Source organism: Glycine soja, chromosome 4, assembly GCF_004193775.1.
Source record: "Glycine soja cultivar W05 chromosome 4, ASM419377v2, whole genome shotgun sequence".
Taxonomy (NCBI): Eukaryota; Viridiplantae; Streptophyta; class Magnoliopsida; order Fabales; family Fabaceae; genus Glycine; species Glycine soja.
The window spans coordinates 50,794,282-50,809,931 of NC_041005.1; the positions used below are offsets into that span (position 1 = coordinate 50,794,282).

Here is a 15,650-nt window from a genome sequence, read left to right on the forward strand (position 1 = left end):
ATAACATTAATTTGCTTCATAGATGAACTAATTCATTATTGAGGAGGACAACATTTAAAAGAAGTTATTGAAGGAAAAATATTTTTTGCTAAATTTTGTTGTGTAATTGCGTGTTTTGCCTAGCATTGAGCAGCACGTACGTTTGCAATTTTTAACATGAAGGCAAAAAGTTACAAATAGTTGCTTCTGCTTTAAACATGGACACTAAATAAAGTTAAATATTCGTGTCTTATACCTTTCCATGGCCCATCGTCAATTTTATAACAATTACTTTTCAACATAATACTATATTGCCGTTGGGACTGGAGGAACCTTCGTACCGCATTAGCATGCACAATGTAGTGCAACTAATTTGTCCGTTTTAGTGCATATACGTGTGCATAGATCCAGTCCCACAGATAACGTAAAAGCTTTTTCTTTTTTTTTTTTTTAAGGAAAGGCAACGTTAAAGCTAATGTCCTATTTCCATTCCTTTTTCATCAATTTACCAAATAAACGCTAGTTTATGATAGATGGAAAATGATCCTTGTTTAATAGTACTTCAATCAGTATATAGTAAATCTATTTAAATGAAAATCTATATACTTTTGTTACAGGCTTTAAGATGATATGTTACATGCCTGAGTGGTGATAATTAAAGCTCATATATTTACTTTAATTCGGTAACACTATTTCCAGCTAAAAAAATAGAAATAATATAAAAAAGGCATTGAATGGTACGTCTATTTAATGATTCGAAATGCATGAAAATAAGAAATAACTTCATTTATTTAGTAAAGAAATATTACATGTTCCATGAGAACCTGTTACGATCAGACACACAGTAGGTAGTTAATTAAATGTGTACTTTTACGTATGTAGATATATATGAAGCACATGTATAGCATAGTTTGTTTTTAAACAAAGAGAATAATGGCTTGCTAAGTTGAGCTGACCATGTAAGCAAGGATGCGTTGCCTTATCTTTCCACATATGAAGATGAATATTTTCCTCTTGATGCTTCCTCTACTTGGAGGGAATGAGTCTTTTCTGTTGCTATTATATGATGATGCTGGCCTAGTTCGATGCACTGATCCCATTCCCACGTGCACTTTCTTTTCCATGAGAATGAGATATATAACCTGATATATCTGATAAGATATATATAGTGGGTTTGCAAGAGAGGTAGTAAGTGATATATGCATATATATATATATGAATACAATATGTGCTGTATAAACTATAAAGTTAGAATAGGAACCTTCGTGGTTCGTTACAATTTGCTAGTTAATGCTTATAAAATGCCGATAATAGCAAGGTTCAAGCAAGAGCAACTATTTTCGTACTAACTTAATTTATATCCAAGCACAAAATGTGTATAGTCTAGTGCGCATCGCATTTGATTCTTGGGCATTGTTTACATCGTCTACTTCAAAAAAGTTAAGACTGAATTGAGGTAATGTACGGTCACCACCACTATAGAGGGGGAGGGACAACATCCGTATTTAAAATTACAGTCGTCGGATAAGATCTGTGATCCAGCATGCTATTAGTTCGGAAAAACTTATTTACATTTGAATTTATCTTATGACATATTTGAAGAATTCATGAAAATAACTTATGATTTTTATATATATAAACTCTTTTCAACTTATTTTAATAAACCTTTTAGGGTAAACTTATGAAAATATTGTAGTGTAGTGTATCATTCTTATGTTTAAAAAGAATCTGCCTCAAAAAACTTTGAAATTAACCCTTACCCGTTTCAAAAATTAAATATATAAAAGTTAACTTGTAGATAAATATTGTTTTCTATCCTGTATATAGTCAAATTAAGTTTTTATTTTTCTTTTTTTAGAGTAACATTCGCACTCTCTGTATTTTTTCTCAAATTACATTTGATATCCCTTATTATTTTTATATTACTTTTACTTTTACTTCCCTTCTGTTAATAATATCGTTAACTAATGTCAATTGAAATATGTGAGCAGACAAAATGATCCTAATATTTTTGTACTCGCATCCCTTGTGTTTTTCTCAAATTACACTCGATATCCCTTCTTTTTTATATTACTTTTATCCCCCTTCTATTAACATCATTAACTAATGTCAATTGAAATATATGAGCAGAAGAAATTGCCTTAAAATTATTATTAAATGCTCAATAGCAAATTAACAAGTGATCTTGGGAATGAACCTTTTTTAAGGCAATATCAATTTTTTCTTTAATAGTTGACTCTTACTTAATTGTTGTTAATACTTGAAGAAGATGTAGCTCTTGATTGAGATATTATATCAAGCACCTAGTCATCAAAAATAAATATTTCAAAGAAAAGAGTTAAAAATACAAATGCAATAACAAAACACTAAAATTTGAAGCAAAGGATCATATTTACTCAATAAGTATTGTTGAAAACATGTTCAACAATAATGCAGTAACTAAACGACTCAACATGTACCAAAAAAATTGTACTAAAAAAAAAGAAGAAGAAGGAAGAATGTTAACACATGCGTACCAACAAGGTAGGTTAACGTCCAACAAAAAACTTGATTCACGTCTAATCATAGAAAAAAAAAGAAGGAATAATATTAAAATATTTTTAGGTTGAAAATAACATCATGTCTTTTATAGAGTTAAGAGAAAAAAGATGAGGATATTTTAAACATAAATTTTCATTAAAAGTCATGTGATCATCATATGTCTACTTCCTGTTGTTTAGGAGGAAAGAGAGGAGGTATGAGTGTAATGTAAGCTAAACAATTAAAGAAAATTTTTAGGATGCAAGAAAGGAAGAATTTCAGATGCAATTTGAAAAAAAAAATATGAGAGATGCAAGTGTAATTTTTTTTGTTAACTCTTGAGTTTATCAGAAAAAAAAACTTTGACTAATCCGAAATCCAACCAAAAAATAAGTAAAATCTCTCCAAGAATTACTTTTTAATCCTATAGTCAAAAAGTAAATATATAAAAGTTATATTGTAGATAAATATATGAAAAGCCTTGAAATTAAGTTTTTTTTTATCTTTTAGTCAAATTCACAAATCATAATAATAATAGATAAATATTATTTTTATTTCAACAAAAATGTTCTAAACATTTAATTTCTATGTAGTGTTAGTGTTACCATCTACCAATTAAAAATTAATTAAAAATTATTGTGAATATACTTTTTAAGATAACTATTGTAAAATTCATCAAATTTACAATACACACAACGATTTGAGACCGGATGAGAGCATGGAACATACCATTTACTCGTATTTGAATGGAAATTATGTAATGCTAAAAATTATCCACGTATCATTATTTAATTTTAAAATTTTACAATAGCAGTCACAGAAATCATAAAAGCAAATTGCCTTGGTGGCACAAGAAATCTGCTTTTGTGCAACTTTACATTTTTCTTTTGGTTTTGGGTCTTCCCAAAGATACATAGTTTCTTTTTGGGATTAGTTCATTCTTGCAAGCTGAATTTTGCTTTGTCTAACCCACCTGAATTGCTGAGCTGTGGGAGGAATTGGGATACAAACAAATAATCCAAGTTATTGATATATTTCAAAGAAGAAAAGCAAAAAGAGCTTGGAAGATGGACTTTGGGCTCCGCAACTTTTCAGGACTATCTCTTCTTATTGACCCTTGGAACTGATCTGCTTGTTTTCCCTGAAGACAGAAGAGACAAAATTAGAAAAGCAAAATCAGTTATTGCTTATATCAGTCATTTTATTTATATTTTAAATCCTCAAACATGAACGGTTATGAGATATTGGTAACAAATAACATTGATTAGAAAAATAGTAAAGTACGATCAGAAATTTCCTTTTTCTTTTCATAAGTAGAGTTTATTTTGTTTAGAATTTATTGAAATCTTGATGGTAGCAAATTTGTGTTCTAAGCAAACAAGTAAAATTCCAAATCCAAATTCCCAATCATTGTTCATTTCCACATGTCTTAATTTTACCTCCATTGCATCCCTGAGAGGTCCCCAACATTCCATCCTGTTGTATTTTTCTGAGCAAGAATGAAAATATACTCTAACTATAGAATCCAGCAATTCAGGATGCTCACGGAAAAGTGCAGAGTCTCCACAATGAATTGCTTTGAGTACCTGGCATACCCAAGTCAAGAATCCAACCATGTGTCATATATTAGCATTTTTATAAAAAAATTCTTTAAAAAATCAGAGACTCATCCTTGCAATTAATAATACGAGAACATAGCAACCTCCTCAAGAATTCACTAATTATTTCCAATTGGAGCTAGAATTTGTGCAAATACCAGATAGAACACATTTTGCACAACATACAAGATTGAAGAGAAAGTTTAGGAGACGACATATTATTCCATTGTAAACATCCTTTATAAGCTTTCTTATTCATTTTGAGCAATGGAAAGCATTGATAAGGAACAGTTCACCAATACCCCCTCCCACAAAATACTCATGAAAGCTTTTGAGGAGGTTGTCATGCATAGCATAATACTTAGATCAGTCCTATAATTCAGATTTTTTTGTTTTGATGGGATCTACAAGTTTAATGCAAACATACCAAAGGCATCTCCTTGGAGAATATGTGATATCTCAATTCAGCAGCCAGATCCAGGAAGGAATTGGGACCACTGACAAAGCAATGAACATGTAGGCACATATCATTTTGCACTTTCTTCCATTCAGCTACAACATCATCCTTCTCATACCACCCTCTCAACTGTCAGTCACAGAAGGAATTGTATACATAAAATACGCATAAATTAAGAGAACTAATGTTCTTGCTCAACATATGAATTAGGCCCTAGTTTCCAAGCTAAGCAGTAAGCATGCAAGAGTAAAGACACAAACCTGCTCTAGGTTGATCACATTGGACACCGCTAAAGTCAGATTAGCTGTAAAGTCACAATGGGATAGAATGTAGGTTCTTGGAATAATACTAGCGTGTTTGTTTATCTGATCTTCCAATAGAACAACCTTCAGTTTTGAAGCTTCAAATCTTGCTGAAGGAACCAAAAGCCTAACAGCCTAAATAAAATAAAAACAAAACCCTCTTATACAAGGAATATCAGTGATACTAATTATAACACATCAAATAAAAAAAAATTGTATTGCTATAACGAAACGAAACAAAGATATCCAATGTTGTAAGATTAAACTGAAGTCAAGAAAGAGAAGGAAGGTATTTGGTGTTCATGGACTACAGTGAGAAATTATTTGGATGGATCTCAAATTGCAAATAATTATCTCTCGAAGCATATTGGTGTTGTGCATGAATCAAGAAACGGAATCTTAATTTTGTAAATTGGAACTGGAAGCCAGAAGCCAGATTACCCATTGAAGCTGTTTATCCATAATTCAGTGATAACTGTAATGCAGCCAATAGTCAAAGAATGCAATTGCAATAGGCCAACAAAAGTAAAAATCTTTTACAGGTATAATCTTAATATCTCTATAGATAAGGAAGTGAAATACAGGAAGCATAATTCCATCTACACATTTCACATATGAGTAATAAGGAATTCAAAATAAATAAATAATTTCAGGAAATGAGGACTTTCTGTTGCATCTGGTCTAAATTTAAATTTCCTGCTTTATCGTTAAGATTGGCAAAACACAATGCTGGGTCTTGGGAGTTGAGTTCAGGTTTGCATACTCCATTCATTTCAAAATAATTGTCACTTTTGAAGTATTAGTTTATTTCAAATTATTTGCCATTTTAGAAAGGACAAAACTTAAATGCAGTTTCTTAAATACTTTTGGTGTTGTTCTTCAATTGGAATTAGAGTTTCACTTCGGTAATTTGCATAGTAAAGGATTGTGTTAAATATCAACAATGGCAGATGGATAGGACATTCAACATGCAAATTCATGACCCAAAAAGCCTAACAAACTAGTCACATTAAACATGTAAATATCCACAACAAAAAAACCAACAATTTCAATTCCCTTATGCTAGCCACTAAAACCAAAATGCAAGCAGGCAACACTGAATGCATGACAATGGCAGGACATATCAAAGGGTATATAGGGGAGAGAAGGGCACCTCAGAAACAAGGGTGTTGTAGGATGGTGTGGCATTGGTGATGGACAAGAGAAAGGGTCTGCATCTAGTAGTAGTGGATGATGTTTTTGACATGATGTGGTTGGTGGTGGTGGTGGTGATGAACTCTCTGGTTGGTGAAAATGTAAAGGCATTGTAAGAAGCACAATGACATGCCATTGAACATGCATAACACAGTGCTCCTCTTCATGTTTCACAAGCCACCATTGTCTTCTTCTCAAGCCTTAACAGTGGCGGAGAAGGAAAGAGAAAGTAAAGTGGTGTTCTTGGTTTTGTTCCTTCGTGTGGACTGTGATTCAGACCCCACATTCGAAAATCTCCGTTGTCACTCTATTTCTTCCACACGTTTATTTATTTATTTATAATAATGGAAACTTATAATATATTGTACGTAGTTTTAACACGATGCATGATTTGAGAATGGAATTGAACGTTGTGCCACGCCATCAAAGAGCTCAAATTTTGGATAACATGTTGTGGATAATGTAGTGACGTGGCTTTACTTGGGTCAACAGTTCGGTGTGACACCAATCCTGATCTGCTTCAGGCCTTCAACTTACTTGGACTTTGCTATTCCCACTTCCTTTCTTTTCTAAGTTCATCTCATTCTTCCTAATTTTTCATTTTTTTCTTTTATAAAATTGACATACACAATCGAAATTATTCTATACCACGATAGACCTTGTCCAGACACACAGTAGAAATAATTTTCATAGTATGTCTCCACAAAGATTTTTCAAAATACACAACGAATACATATTAAAAACATATTTCCAACTTGATTTATTTTATTATATTTTTCTCTTATAAGTACTATCTATATTAGGTCATTTTTTTTATTATTAAGAAGACATTTCAAAAGAAAACAAATCCTAGTGATACTTTTTTTAAGCCTCTCTTTCTTACACTCTTTACTTGATTAGTTAAAATTTATTTAAAATCATCAATTTTTATGAATTTCACATTTTATTAAATGATTCTCTCTTATGATTTGGATGTAAGACCAATCAAAATTAGTGATTTATAATAAATTTTAATTAATCATAGAAAAAAATCTAAACAAGACACTAGCATTCCTTATAGGGATATATAACTTTAATTTAGGTTGAAGAAACAATCTCTTGTTCACCGTTGTATTTTAATTAAAGGCAAAATTATAAATTTAGTCTCCCTATAATTTAATTAATGAATTTAGTCTCCAGTTTTTTAACCATCTTGTTATTGGACGTTGATGGTTGTTTGTCAATATTGATCATCACGTGTCGCATTTTTATTGGACGTTGACGATCATGTGTCGTGCATGTATTGAATGTTAATTTTGTGCACTTAATTAACGTCAACCTCCAATACAATCGTGAAACATAGCGGTTAATGTCCAATAAAAATGCGACACGTGACGGTAAACATTAACAAGCAACAATCAACATCCAACTTTGAAATTGAAGACTAAAATAACGGAATTGCAAAAAGATTAAATTCATAAATTAAATGACCAAAATCAAATTTTAAGACCAATAAAAAAATCAAATTTATAATTTTTGCTTAATTAAATATCATCATATTGTATTATATGTCTAAAGAAATCTTAAAAGTCAAAGTTAAATATCATAAATTTTATTTATATTATTTTTAAGTCTTAATTGAATAAAAATATATTTTTAAATTCTTTAAAATTTTAATCCAATACCCCCTTAAAAATCTTACTTTAACTTTGATCGACACCTATGATTTAAATTGTCAGTACTTTAGTTTGAACTAACCCACCCATACTCATTGGACCTCTAGTCCAATCCAAAACCGAAAATATTATTGTACTTGAACAGAACAGAACAACTCACAAAACCACGAGTGATGAATGATGTACAGGACAGTGAAGACACATGTCAACTTCTTCTCATAGTCAAATACTCAACGACAAATACCTCTATGAGCTTGATATTTTTAGTTAGCACACAGTAAAAGATAGTGTTCTCTCTCTCTTTTTCAGTTTTTCCTCAATCAGGGGTCATTTCCTTATTATATTATAGTGACAGTGTTTGGCCTAAACGAGATTCCCCACATTCTTCTGCAACATCAAACTTGTCCTTCCTAAAAAATCTCACATTCTTTCACCTCTGTTGTGTCTCCAACAATAACATATACCTGTTAACGTGCTCTACTGAGTTGATGACGGAGAAATGTGAGCAACGACTGCTCTAGGAATCTCACCTCCTGGCCCTTAAGGTACAGTTCTATCCCCTTTCCTTGTTTTCACATTTTGCTTCCTTTCCTTCCAGAGTAGGATCTAAGGACCTTGCATCTGTGTATTGATGATCTTGCTATTCCAGAAGAATATTCCAAAAATGTGCTTATATGGGTGTCTGTTTTTTTTTGGGGAAAGTGAGTTTAAAGCTGGATGCTTTTTTCTCTTGAACCGTTATCTTCATTTCCCTTATTTGGGAATCTCGTCTCTGTTTTCACTTTTCATGTTTTGGGCTTTTTGGTATTTTCGGTTTCTTCATGGTTTCCCCCATAAGGTGTGTTCAGGTTTATGCAATTGTTGGTATTTGCACTAAATTTGCTCAGTTTTGGCTCACACATTCGCATCCTTGTGTGAAAATTCCTTTACTGGTTGGACTTTTGGGAGAAAGCTTTGATTTTTCTTGATAAAAGTTTATCCTTTATTCATGAAAATTTGATTTTTTTTCCTCTTTGAAAGACAAATAGAGAAACACGAATATAGAACATTACGCATCTATAAACTTTGATCGTGTTTGGTTGCTAGTAACAGGTAGGTACTTGTCAATCTCTCGCTTTCTGTCTTATTTTATGTTCATATCGTCATTGCTAAAACTGTTGATCTATGTTTGTTCTCCCTTCTTTCAACCTTCAAATTTGGAACTTTAGAAAGAACATTTGTTACCCTCTAGGGTTAGGCTTTTGGGTTTTATGCATTTGATATGCTGGTTTATTTGAATAACATGGTAAGGCAAAAACAAGATTTTCCTTCCAATTTATGTAAAGGAGATATCCTGACAAGTTACTCTCCAAGAGTTTTTTAAAAAGAAGAAAGCATCAACATTTAGCTGAGCTACATGATTTTTTTATAGATTTGATAATACTTTGCTCCCCTTTCTTGCTGTATTTATCTTAAAATAGCAGTAATTAGCCAACATGGCGCTGGGAAAGAATTCCCGAGGTGATGGGAGGAAGTTGTCAAACTACTGTTCAACGGTCTCTGTCGCTGTGTTCGTTGCATTTTGTTTAGTTGGTGTATGGATTGTAATGTCATCCATTGTTCCAATTCAGAATTCAGTCATTCAGGTATCTGAGACTGATACCATTAATGATGTTAAAAATGTAGCAAGTGATTCCAAGCAATTTGAAGACAGATCTGGTGATATATCAGAAGAATCAACACGGGGAGATAGCCAGACTAAAAAATCTCAGAGTGGTGATAGCCATCCAGAAAACCTGGATGACCAAAAGGGAATTGTAAAAGTGTCTGATAATACCGAGGAAGAAAACCAGGAGGCTGTTGGGGACAACTCAGATGAAAAGAATGATTTGGAGGAGGGTCTGGGGAATACTATTGAGGAGAATGATCAAATGAGGAATGTCAAGCCGAGCACTGACGAGAAGGAGAAAGAATCAGATGGAAGCTTAAATTCAGAATCCAAAGAAACATCAAATGATCAAATTCATGATGATGAACTTGAAGGATCAATGGAAACTTTAGATGAAAAAGAATCTGACAAGAGCGCAAATGATAAAAAATTAGGGACAGAAAAGGGTAAGGGTGAAGTCACACAACAAGATGAGATGGTTGGTGAGACTGAGGAGGAGAAAATAAAGAAAAATCTGCATTCAGAGACAACACAAAGTACTGGAGGGAGTAACACAGAAAGCCATGAAAACAATCCAGCTTTAAAAGAAGTTTCTATTACTGGTACCCCATCAGAAACTTTGATTGAAACTAGCACTGAAAATGGAACATGGTCAACTCAAGCTGCAGAGTCACAGCATGAGAAGGAATCACAGAAGTCTTCGGTTTCTATTGACAGCAGAACATATGACTGGAAACTTTGTAATACAACTACTGGATCAGAGTACATTCCTTGCCTTGACAATTGGCAAGCAATTAGAAAGCTTCAGAGCATAAGGCACTATGAACATCGTGAGAGGCACTGTCCTGATGAAGCTACCACTTGTCTTGTTTCTCTGCCTGAGGGTTATAGAAGCCCAATTAGGTGGCCCAAAAGCAGGGAAATGGTATGCAATACATAAAGTGGATGAAAGCCACATGTTGTTACTTAATATTAAATAATGAAATTCCATATTTTGGTGCCTATTGCAGATATGGTACAACAATGCTCCACACACAAAACTTGTTGTAGATAAGGGTCATCAAAACTGGGTCAAAGTTACTGGTAAATACCTTACTTTTCCAGGTGGTGGAACTCAGTTTAAACATGGTGCTCTTCATTACATTGAATTCATTCAGAAAGTAAGCCTTTCTCAGGTTTCTGTGTTGCAATGCTATCATTATCTCGTTAATATGTTGTTTTGCATAGCCAACTGCTCTTTGATTGGAATTCTGGCCCAATGGTTCCTGAGCAGCCCACTAAGGCCCTTAAGTTAAAGTTACAATTATAGGCTCCATATAGGTAGATTCCAATCACTCTTAGAATCTGATTCTTAGTGATGGGAAAACAGAAACTTCTTAAGTAACATTCTAGCATGCAAAACACATAATATGTTGACATTTTTTTTGAGGAAGTTACATCATTTATATTTTTAAGACACAGTAATAGTTGTCCATTGTCCTTAATTTGAACTGACCTTCTCATTTTCATGTTAGCACTTACCTTATTTAGCTTTCCTTTTTCTGCTTTGTCATTGCAATATCACATCACATCCTTGACCTTTAATTATTTTATGCAATGAGTTCAACAAACTTGTGAATACATTGTCTTGGAAATCAACCAGTGCCTTAGCTATCCTGCTCTCATTTGATTGATATATCTGTTATTTGACTTATTACCCCTCTAAATGGATACTTGTCTAATGATGCAGTCTCTTCCCAAAATTGCATGGGGGAAGAGAAGTCGTGTGATATTGGATGTTGGGTGTGGGGTAGCCAGCTTTGGAGGCTATCTGTTTGAAAAAGACGTTCTGACCATGTCATTTGCTCCAAAAGATGTGCATGAGGCACAAGTGCAATTTGCACTGGAACGGGGAATTCCTGCCACATTAGGTGTCATGGGCACTGTAAGATTACCCTACCCCGGTTCTGTCTTTGATCTTGTCCACTGTGCTCGTTGTAGAGTCCCTTGGCACATAGAAGGTGTGATAAAAGTTTTGATAAAGTTTTGTTTCTCTCAATACTTTTAATTCTCACCTATGCTTGACTCTCCTTGTAATACTCTATTGGTATGTACAATGCAGGTGGCAAGTTGCTCTTAGAGCTTAATCGTGTCTTACGACCTGGAGGTCACTTTGTATGGTCTGCTACTCCAGTGTATCAAAAGGATCCAGAGGATGTTGAGATTTGGAAAGGTAGAACCATTGAACCCAAATTCATGTTACTCTAGGAAATGAACTTATGGGTTGATTTTATACAAAACCATTTTGTTGCAGCAATGGGTGAAATTACAAAGTCAATGTGCTGGGATCTGGTGGTAATTGCAAAGGACAAATTGAATGGAGTGGCAGCAGCAATATATAGAAAACCAACTGACAATGAGTGCTATAACAACAGAATAAAACATGAGCCACCAATGTGCAGCGAATCTGATGATCCAAATACAGCCTGGTACTTCAATTTTTGACTATTTTTTGGCAATAGGCATGAATAGGATTCTCAAATAAGGAGGAATGGAGATAATGCTTTGAAAATTTCCTAATATGAATGCAATTTTTTTTATATAAAATAATAGCAATACTAATCCAGACAATCCATAGTCTTTCTACCAAGAAGTATGAATTTATAATTGTTGATATACAAGTGAAAACAGTTTTTCCCTTGTCAATTTTTTGCAAGCTTTCTTTTGTTTGGAGATGCATAAATTTTTCTTAAAAGTTTTGCTACAGTAATTTGTTGGTATCTGGAGAGTACTGTTATGCATTGTCAGTCACCTAGCAATTTGTGTGTGTGAAGCTTAAGAAAAAGAATGAGATTCCTAATAGTTGACACTAAAATTAATTTAAGTATTCTTTTATTCAAATCCTTGACGTTCTTTTCTTCTGGGCTTGAATCACTAGAGCTAATTAAGAGAAAAGAATGGAGTTAAACATCTCAAAATAAATCACTCAGGTTCAAATTGCCTTCTATGCTAACATTCAAGAGTGTTGACTGTTGATAGTGCATAACTTAGTTGGAGATTATTCCTTTTTGAACAAGTTACTCTACTAACTTTAATGATATGTTCCAACTTCCATGTCTTCAGGAATGTATCACTACAGGCTTGTATGCACAAAGTGCCCGTAGATGCATCAGAGCGTGGATCAATCTGGCCTGAGCAATGGCCACTGAGGTTGGAGAAACCACCTTACTGGATAGACTCTCAGGCTGGTGTTTATGGAAGAGCTGCATCAGTGGAATTCACTGCTGATTACAAGCATTGGAAAAATGTTATTTCCCACTCGTATTTGAATGGAATGGGTATCAATTGGTCTTCAGTAAGAAATGTCATGGACATGAAAGCTGTCTATGGAGGGTAAGATATTATTTGTACTCGTGCATATTCCTGGTTCCTCTTTGAAAGGAAATGAATTACTTTTTGCTTTTGTTCTGGTGGAAAATTATTATCTTTTGATACTGCTTCTCTTTCTTTCTCGGCTAAAAAAGTTTCCACTAGCAGGAGTAGGAGGAAAATGAGTACATATTCTACTCTAGTACCCAATAATTTCATGTGGTGTCTGCCAAAAGAATAAAACATCATTTTGGTCCTTGAAAGATTTGAGATTGGTCACATAAGTCCCTAAAAGATGAAAATCACAATCTCATCTCTAAAAGATGAAAAAGTCAGATCAATTTAATCCTTTTTTTACATCAATATAATCCTTAAAAAGGACAAAATCGATTGGCATTTTCATCTTTTAGGGATGAAAATGGTGATTTCCATTTTTTTGCAAACTAATGTGATCCTAAATTTTTTAGGGGCCAAAATGGCATTTCATTTGTGCAGAATGATCATCAGCCTTTTCAAGTACACTTCAGCGTTTCACACTTTTTCTTCTGTTAGTTTTTTGTCCTTTTAACCCTTTTGAAAATGTTTACTGTTTTGAATATTTTCTTCTATAACTATTCTTTTAGAAATATACTAACTTGTGAATAATTGCTTGTCCTAAGCTGTAAGACTTTTTATTTGGGTGAATGCTTATAGACTTCATTATTTTTTGCTTTCTCTCGTGTCTTCAGCTTTGCTGCAGCACTCAGAGCCCTGAAAGTGAATGTTTGGGTAATGAATGTGGTTCCAATTGATTCTCCAGACACACTGCCAATAATATATGAGCGTGGATTATTCGGTATTTATCATGATTGGTGTGAATCATTGAATACTTACCCTAGATCATATGATCTTCTGCATGCCGACTCTATATTCTCAACACTTAAGGAAAAGTATGTTCAGTAATTTTAAAAATTATCAACAAAGAAATCTCCTTAGTCCTTATATTATATATCTCTGATTTAGCTGACGCATTTTTGGATTCAGGTGCAACATACTGGCAGTGATTGCAGAAGTTGATAGGATCCTGAGACCAGAAGGATATTTGGTCATAAGAGACAATGTTGAAACTATTGGCGAGATAGAGAGCATGGCTAAATCTCTACACTGGGATATTCAGTTGACATATTCCAAAAATGGGGAGGGATTCCTTTGCATTCAGAAGACATTCTGGCGTCCAACAAAGGTTGAAACAGTTGCATCAGCCATTGCATGATTAGGAGGCTTCAGCTTCACCATCTCAACAAGGCTGGCACACTCCTTTGTTTTGGCAGAATACGTCTTCTTTTACTTCTATGGTTGTATTACTAGTATTAAAGAGTGACGCATTTACTTCTCTATGTAATATCTATTTATTATTTATTATTATTTAATGTAAATTCGTGCTTTATTATTCATCTAACACCCCTCTTACTTTATGTTATTTTGTTGATTCAATATTTTTATGTCCTGTCACATGAGCTCAGTTCTAGTGATGAGGGTGGGTTGCAGTTGGAATCGAAATTATACACACATGAATCCCAGTAGAGTGGTAATTTGTTAGGAATATTGAATATGAATTTGCGTGGTACATGGTCACTATCTAAAATTCAGAAATTTTAATAGCTTTCATATACGTTTGATGTGGATAATTCGGATAAAGGTAAAAGCTACCATTTCTTACAACAGATGTTTTCTAAGTTCTAACTTCTAATTATTGTAGTTGTAGTCAATCCAAACAAGGACACCATTCGTATGTACCAACTTTTTCCTTAGTTAAACTAATTTAATTTTTAAGTTATACGTAATTAATAAAAAATGAAAACTCTAATCCTCTCGGGCATTAATCTTCCAAATTTTCTTCCAATTTCCAGACTCATTCAAAGTATGAAATTGATTGATTCTTTGAATAGGTTTTGTTTTATTTAAGCTAGTATAAGAACTTCGACGAAAAAATTGGGGTAAAATAATTGACTCAGAAATGAAGAGGATCACGATGCATTTTCCACACTGAGAAAGGAAGCACACGCTTATTTCATCTTATTATTTACATAACCAAAAAATAAATATATGAAGCGCATTGAGAAATAAACCAAGCAATCAGTTAATTACTTTAATTTTTTCATTTATAAGAGAAATATTTTTCTTGTTTGCTAAATTTAGAGTAGCTTTTCAACCTATTCAAAGAAATACAAATAGTGTTTGTAAAAAAAAAAGAAATACAAATAAAAAAAAACTATTCATATAAATTATGGGCTTATCATGGATATTATTTAGGAAAATGCTTGACGGTACGAAAAAAAATCGTACTTTTCACACGAAAGAGGTTGCTTAGCTGTTATCCGCAACTAATAAGTAGGAAAATAGAAATTCACCCCAGTCAGAGATTTAAAAGTAGCAACTTTAGATACAAAGTCCAATTATATAAGGAAAATATATAATCTAAAATTGTAAGAATTATATTCCTCTCTGCATCATTGAAAATAATCTTAAAATCTTAATAAAAATAATAGTTATTCTATAAAAAAATCTCTACTTTATTTTCATTTTAAAAAAAAATTGTCCATAAGAATCTATAAAACTTGTTAATATATTAAATATTCTATAATAAAAATATGTCAAACTTCCGACAAGTTCTACCAAACAAAATAGAGCATTTTATAGTTTCGCTGCAACAATAGATATTGAATGTTCTACCAAACAAAACTGTAGAATTTGGATTTTTTTATTAAATTAGGTGATCTCGTAAAATTATTTACCAAATTAGATATTTTTGAAAACTATCATGGGATCATAAGTGAATTTGTTTGATGATATTGTTTATTTAATTTTGGCAAGCAACTCCACAATTAGTGGGATAGAATCTCAGATCAAATCTTGATATTTTATATATATTTTTTATCTTTTAAACTTTAATTCATTATTAAAAAAAAA

General features: G+C 32.8%; 2 protein-coding genes across 5 annotated transcripts; one reads left to right on the forward strand and one right to left on the reverse strand.

Annotated features, from left to right (window-relative positions):
* Positions 1 to 3,257: 3,257 nt before the first annotated feature.
* LOC114410371 (protein STAY-GREEN LIKE, chloroplastic-like) lies at positions 3,258 to 6,351 on the reverse strand. Its single transcript, XM_028374295.1, has 5 exons — positions 6,010 to 6,351; positions 4,815 to 4,991; positions 4,525 to 4,683; positions 3,939 to 4,085; positions 3,258 to 3,640 (listed from the first exon to the last, which is right to left on the reverse strand). The coding sequence occupies exons 1-5, from the start codon at positions 6,184 to 6,186 to the stop codon at positions 3,536 to 3,538; spliced, it is 765 nt and encodes a 254-aa protein (XP_028230096.1). The 5' UTR covers positions 6,187 to 6,351; the 3' UTR covers positions 3,258 to 3,535.
* Positions 6,352 to 7,897: 1,546 nt separating this feature from the next.
* LOC114410372 (probable methyltransferase PMT25) lies at positions 7,898 to 14,174 on the forward strand. Of its 4 annotated transcripts, none has more exons than XM_028374297.1 (9): positions 7,899 to 8,250; positions 9,166 to 10,278; positions 10,364 to 10,513; positions 11,083 to 11,353; positions 11,455 to 11,565; positions 11,647 to 11,821; positions 12,456 to 12,725; positions 13,430 to 13,630; positions 13,725 to 14,174. In XM_028374297.1, exons 2-9 carry the CDS (start codon positions 9,181 to 9,183, stop codon positions 13,951 to 13,953), a joined length of 2,505 nt encoding a protein of 834 aa, XP_028230098.1. In that variant the 5' UTR covers positions 7,899 to 8,250; positions 9,166 to 9,180; the 3' UTR covers positions 13,954 to 14,174. The 4 variants fall into 4 exon arrangements, with proteins under 4 accessions (XP_028230099.1, XP_028230098.1, XP_028230097.1 ...); XM_028374296.1 differs by having other exon boundaries at positions 9,169 to 10,278; XM_028374299.1 differs by having other exon boundaries at positions 7,903 to 8,250; positions 9,371 to 10,278.
* Positions 14,175 to 15,650: the final 1,476 nt, after the last annotated feature.